The sequence below is a fragment of the Notothenia coriiceps genome, unplaced genomic scaffold, assembly GCF_000735185.1.
Source record: "Notothenia coriiceps isolate Sejong01 unplaced genomic scaffold, NC01 NC01_scaffold00009314, whole genome shotgun sequence".
Lineage (NCBI taxonomy): Eukaryota > Metazoa > Chordata > Actinopteri > Perciformes > Nototheniidae > Notothenia > Notothenia coriiceps.
Genome location: NW_011342015.1, coordinates 23325 through 29291, shown reverse-complemented (window position 1 = coordinate 29291; position 5967 = coordinate 23325). Strand labels below are relative to the sequence as shown.

At 43.5% G+C, this 5967-nt stretch overlaps 1 protein-coding gene across 1 annotated transcript in view; it reads left to right on the top strand.

Annotated features, from left to right (window-relative positions):
* Positions 1-1236: 1236 nt before the first annotated feature.
* Positions 1237-5967, top strand: part of LOC104945256 (homeodomain-interacting protein kinase 3-like) — a gene marked incomplete at its 5' end in the record, with an annotated part of 24076 nt that continues 19345 nt past the window's right edge. The window contains 7 exons of the mRNA XM_010770895.1: positions 1237-1428; positions 1972-2058; positions 2428-2612; positions 2752-2917; positions 3225-3348; positions 3496-3590; positions 3722-3879. Coding sequence (XP_010769197.1) covers positions 1237-1428; positions 1972-2058; positions 2428-2612; positions 2752-2917; positions 3225-3348; positions 3496-3590; positions 3722-3879 — 1007 coding nt within the window. The remainder of the gene's footprint in view (positions 1429-1971; positions 2059-2427; positions 2613-2751; positions 2918-3224; positions 3349-3495; positions 3591-3721; positions 3880-5967) is intronic.

Sequence of the window (5967 nt, the reverse complement as noted above, 5' to 3'; positions counted from 1 at the left end):
ACAGGACGCGTTTGTAGATGTTCGACGTTGTTTCCATAGTGAGCTAAGTTAACAATATATCATCATACATAAACATTTTCCGGGAGTAAATACTTGACTTATTGAATAAAGTTTGCTATATTCACTAACTAGTTTGGCAATATTATTCCGTTCATGTGTTAAAAACCTTATTTCCATTTGATTCATTGGATTACTCGCGTGAATGTTTAGCACGTAAATGCTTTCGTTTTTAAAACCGTCCGACCTTGACTTCAAAACCATCAACCAGTTGCATAGGATTAAAAAAATTCAACACTCACTCACCCCGTCTTAAACATTCCCAAAGAAGTGCCTCTGTCTCTCGTTGTGCTGGATGAAGTCACTGGCGACGAGTAAACCCAAAATAGTCCCAAGCAGGCGCAGAGGCATTTTTCTTTTTTTACTAGTTGTCCGAGTTCGGGGCCGGCAAATGCTGCCGCCATCTTGCTCAGCTCAGCTCTGTGCTGAGCTCTGAGAGCGGGAAAGACGGACTGCCCTCCCCTGCCCTCTGCTGGCGCGTGCTGTGCATTACAACCAATGTCGTCCCTGTCAAAACTCCGTGTCAGTGTAATACAATGAAACGGATCTGTGATTTGGCGCACAGTCTGTGACGTCACGGTATTGAAAATCATACCGACGGGATTTCGAAATACCCTGGTATACCGTAATACCGTCATACCGCCCAAGCCTAGCGCCGACACATCCTCATCACTCCACCGCTCCGATGATTTCTTTAGTGTTGCCATAATAACTGCTTTCACAAAAGTACTCTCTCCGTTGGTGCGCTGGGATAATAATATGCGAGCAAATAAAATGGTGGCTTCACAAAACTTTTTCAGAGTTTTACGGGCCGTGGTTTGCAATCTGCCTGTTCTGTACCTTAACTTGGTGTGTAAAGAGGTAGCTGTGGCTCCTGGTTTTGTTAGGAGGGAGCTGTGGCCCTCTGACTAATTAGAGAGCAGAACTGCTCTTAGGCAAAGCTAGCATTTGGTAGAAAAACCGATTGGAAAACAGCAGTTTTGTTTTTGCAAGTTCTAATGTGCTGTCGTTTTCCCACTGGTTCTTGGGAGTCTATGGGAGAATATATTTTCTGAAGCCCAAAGGTTGTAACATATTGTTCTGTAAAATTACTTTTCTATGAGATTTAATTTCCGTTTAGTTTTTTTAATGTCTTGATGATCTTATAACTTCTTTAACATTCATATAACATCCCCGCAGCATGAACATTCCGACCCTCAAATCTATTACTCATGTGTTGACTTTACATTTTTATTTTTCCACTTTCTTCAGATCCGATACATCTCTCAGACTCAGGGCCTGCCTGCCGAGCATCTGCTCAACAAGGGGACAAAGACCTCTCGCTTCTTCTCCAAAGAGTCCAACTCTCCCTACGCCTCCTGGAGACTCAAAGTACTTGCACACAACAAGCACAAACAGACAGAACATGCAGGTTATGTGAGAATGGACATCATTAGAAATTCACGGGAAAGTCCATGCAGCAAGGGACATAAAATATAAAGTGGCAGTACATTTGCAACAGGAAATGGATCCATAAGCTTTTCAAAACAAGACAGAGCCAGCAGGCCCTGAGAAAAGCTCCAGGAAATGTGGAATCGTGTTTAGACTACCTGCTGAGCTCACTCTAAATACATGTATAATACTTTTGAGGCTAATGTTTATCTTTCCAAGTACTTCCCAGCAAAAACCCAACTGCCTGACACTCTGACCACACACATTTACACGTTTAATTTCGATTTTTATGTTTCTCTATAATACATGAACTCTCTCCAGTTCTAGATGTGTTAGTATTATATATTTTAAATGTTTTCTGTTAAGTGTCTCAGCCCCTAATCAAAGCTTATCATCTTATTTTATATATCTCCATTGTATGTTATGATTGTACTTGTAATTTTAAACTGTTTCTGAATAAAATCATTTGAATTCCTCCTCCAGACAACAGAAGAGCATGAGAAAGAGACAGGACTTAAATCCAAAGAGGCCAGAAAGTACATCTTCAGCTGTCTGGAAGACATCGCACACGTGAGTCCAAATTCAAATCACCCTACACAAAACATAAGGCAGGGTACACTTTTCAGTTTTTGAAGCATACATGCAAGTAAAAAGCTAACATTAGGCTATGATAGTTCGTATGGCTGCACATTACCATCGAAAGCTAAGATCATTTAGTCAGTTGTTAACACACACCATTTTATAACGCATAGCTTTCGACATTCATGAGTAGCCGACCTATTTTGGGTTGACTACTGTGTTTAAAAACTATTGACTTCTAGACTACGAAACTGGAATTGATAAAACTCATTCCTGCACAACTCCAATAACTGTGACACCTGTTGCCCTGCATGTTTCTCACATGAAGTGTGTTTCTCTCCCTGTGCTTCCTCCCCTCAGGTGAACTTGGTGCTGAGTCCTGACACCGGGGACATGCAGGCAGAGAAGGCTGACAGGAGGGAGTTTGTGTCCCTGCTGAAGAGCATGCTGCTGATCAACGCTGAGGACAGGACTGTTCCCGCCAGCGTCCTCAATCACCCCTTCCTCACCATGACTCACCTGCTGGACTACCCACACAGCAACCAGTAAGGCTGCAATTTGACATCGACACAACATGTGTTGTCTTTCCTACACACTCTTGTCTGCTTTGTATTTTTTTTCCCTGCAATGTTGGCTGAAGTTTTATTTCCATTTATGTAATTTGCCTCCTCTCGTTCTCTCCAGCGTGCAGTCATCTTTCCGCATCATGGACATGTGCCACGCTCGGCCCAACAACTCAGTTTTTGATGTTCTGAATCAAAACACCATTCATTTTTCAAGACCCCCTGTTGCCACAGCAGCCTCCTCTGGCCTCCCTCTAGGCTACAGCAACATACCAGTGCACACTCAGGTGAGATACTGCAGATGGACACAAATACTGTGTGTGTGTTATTTACTAGGACTTTTTCTCTCTAGTTAGACTTGGACATGTTTTACTTCCTGTATTGAATTTTGCCTAGATCTTGCCCATTCACCGATGACCTAATATCACCCTCTTTAAGGTCAAACGTGTGACAACATATCATCTTAGAAATGTTCTTAGTTGTTCTGCTACTCAAGAATGATAGCTTACCTTCTTTCCCTGTATACATCTTTGTTCATATTTTCCCTTTCTACGTTATATTTGACTCACCATCTACCGATCTTTTCTAATGCAGCCTATGAACCAGTCGGCTCCCTCAGTGTTGCATCCTGGGATAGCTCTAACGACTGGGAATGGTCAGTTTGCATGCACAGACTCCTTTCCACCTGCCCTCCTTCTTTGTCCTCCCCCCATGCAAGGTATGCACACTGCACACTCATTACAATGATAATAATGATCATTTTATGTTTGTTATCTTAAAGATTGCATTTAAAGTGTTCTTAATTGTTACGCACAGCCTTTTTTGTTTGTTTTATGCTTCTTCTTGTTTATTTTATTTTTACAAGGTAACCTCAACCAACCGGCAGGGTACTCTGTTCCCATGGTTACCCAGGCCCCTCCCATACAGCCCTTACCAGTGAGACCTGGTGTAATTGCTCAGGTAAGACATCGACCTAAACATGGATTTAACATCTGACCCCTGACATCAGGCCTTGCTGTGGGGGAGTTCAAACAGATCATGGGATCAACAGATGGTATGTAAGGTCTCTGATTCTCCTCTTCTCCCTGCAGCAGGCTTGGTCTAGCCGGGGTCAGCAGCTGCTCATCCCAGCAGCCTGGCAGCAGATGACTACAGTGGGACCTCCGCCCTCTCACCCCCCTCCACCTCCTCCCCATTCCTCCCTAACCAACGACACCGCAGCCGGCCCACAGAGAATCAGCGACTGGGGGTGAGTCATCCCGTTCTGAGTCAGACAAACTTGTAATATGGGAAATTCCAGGTTGTAAAACTTCCACGCATCAACATTTTGGGTTGAATTCAGTTTGTATGCATGCTCTAAAAAAACAAGTTACAATTGGCTTTCTGAGACAAACTACTATTGACTAAACACGGTGTGTGCCAGTTCTTTTCAATGTCTAAAAAAATACAAGAAATTACCGTTGGTAAACGTTCCACATGACACTTCATGTTACCATAGTAAGACACTGTTATGGTGCGCTCACACCGGTTGAGAAGCAAAGATTCCGCCCGTTATTGTGCAAGTTTTACACTCAAAATAACGTCATATAGACATTAATAAAATAGCAACTTTATTTGCAATGTCATCATAGACAATCTGTGGTTTGTACACATACATTTTTGAACAAACACACTTTATGTTCATACATGGGGAACTGTGAGCTCTGTGTGCTGTTGCCACGTCGGGGATGACAGCGTCACTCTTGCTGCTGATTGGCTCTGCGAGACAGTGTCACGCGAGTTGGGCGATCATCATCATACTGACTTTATTGCTAATCACAGTGGGGGGGGGAACTCTCTTTGCGTCGGTGTAAACAAACCATCACTGTTGCAGTGTGAAGGCAAAACAACACTGAAAAAGCACAAACAACATTCTTTCAATATGCTTAATAGGGGTGTTGAAATTAATCGTTTCTACGATGCATCGCGATGCGGACGTGGACGATTCTGCATCGATGCAGTGACAGAACATAATCAATCATAGTGTAATAATGTTGCTTCTTGATTTTCCGGCCGCGGCTGGACAATAAAGTTTTTTTTTCTGTCACATGAAAATGAAATCGGTCAGTGACGCAGGGATCAAGGAACAGAAGTGACAGCGGCACAGCGACAAGCAGTCTGCTTTCTCCAGCAACACCAGTCGAGAACCAACAGCAGAATGACCCGCTCTGAATCAGTCCGTGTCGCTGCGGCTCAGAGACACACATGGATTTTTTGAATCAAGTCTTGGATTGCAGAGTATGTATTAGGGATCGACCGACATGGCTTTTTCAAGGCCGATACCAATTATTAGTAATCAAGGAGACCGATAACCGATATTTGGAACCGATATACATTTGCAGTAAAATCAGAAAATCTTGATGTCAAAATGTAGAATAACACAAACTCCAACACAGCTTCTTTGAAATGCATTTAAGCATATATTATGTTTAATGAACTTTTAAACATCTTACAACTGGTTTCCTCTCTGTGCCCTTTTCTTTAGTGCAGCTATCCAGGACAATACAGTAGGTACCCATCCTGCTGTGAGTACTCATGTTGTTTTGTAGTGATAGCACTATCACAAGCACATTCAATTCCGAACCACAACTCATGTCAGGCGGGCGCGATTGGTATATCGTGGAGACATGCTCGTTGCAGGACGGGTGTCGCTTTTTTTTTTTCTCTTCACGTTAGTTGTCGCTTCTAAAAGCCCCGCCGCTCGGGTCGTTCTCCGCCTGGAAGAGTCTTAATGTGCGCGTTCCACGCTTCTTGCGTTGTGTCTTGACTTGTTCGTCGGTCGCGCGCGCCCGTCTCGGTATGTAAACAGCTTCCATTCAGTCAACCTTCGGCTTCGGAGGATTGTTTAGGTTAGGGGTATACGACTTACGTTTTGTAACTACCTAGATACTAGTTAAGGTAGTAAAAGGGTCAGTGTCCTACACGCTTCAGTCAGGCTCACCCCACGCACGCGCAGAGCGTCGCTCATTGACCACACGCCTCCCCCCCTCCACAGACGCTCACTCGGGAGCGTTCAAGAAGTCAACTATACACTCGAGGTAATGCGTCGGTTGTACATAGCATCGTTTACAATATCTGGTTTTATAATCTTCACTCGATGATCTGATGGCCATCCCAGTGCATCTATCGGAGTGAAATTATAAAAGTTTTGTAATCTATCGGGATCACAACACGTCAACGTCGTCGAATAACCTAACATGGAATCTGTCTTCCGTAACAACAACTATATATTTATTCGTAATAACAATTCAATTTCGTAAGTCGGACGTCGGGGGAATTGAGAGACAGGAGGATTGAG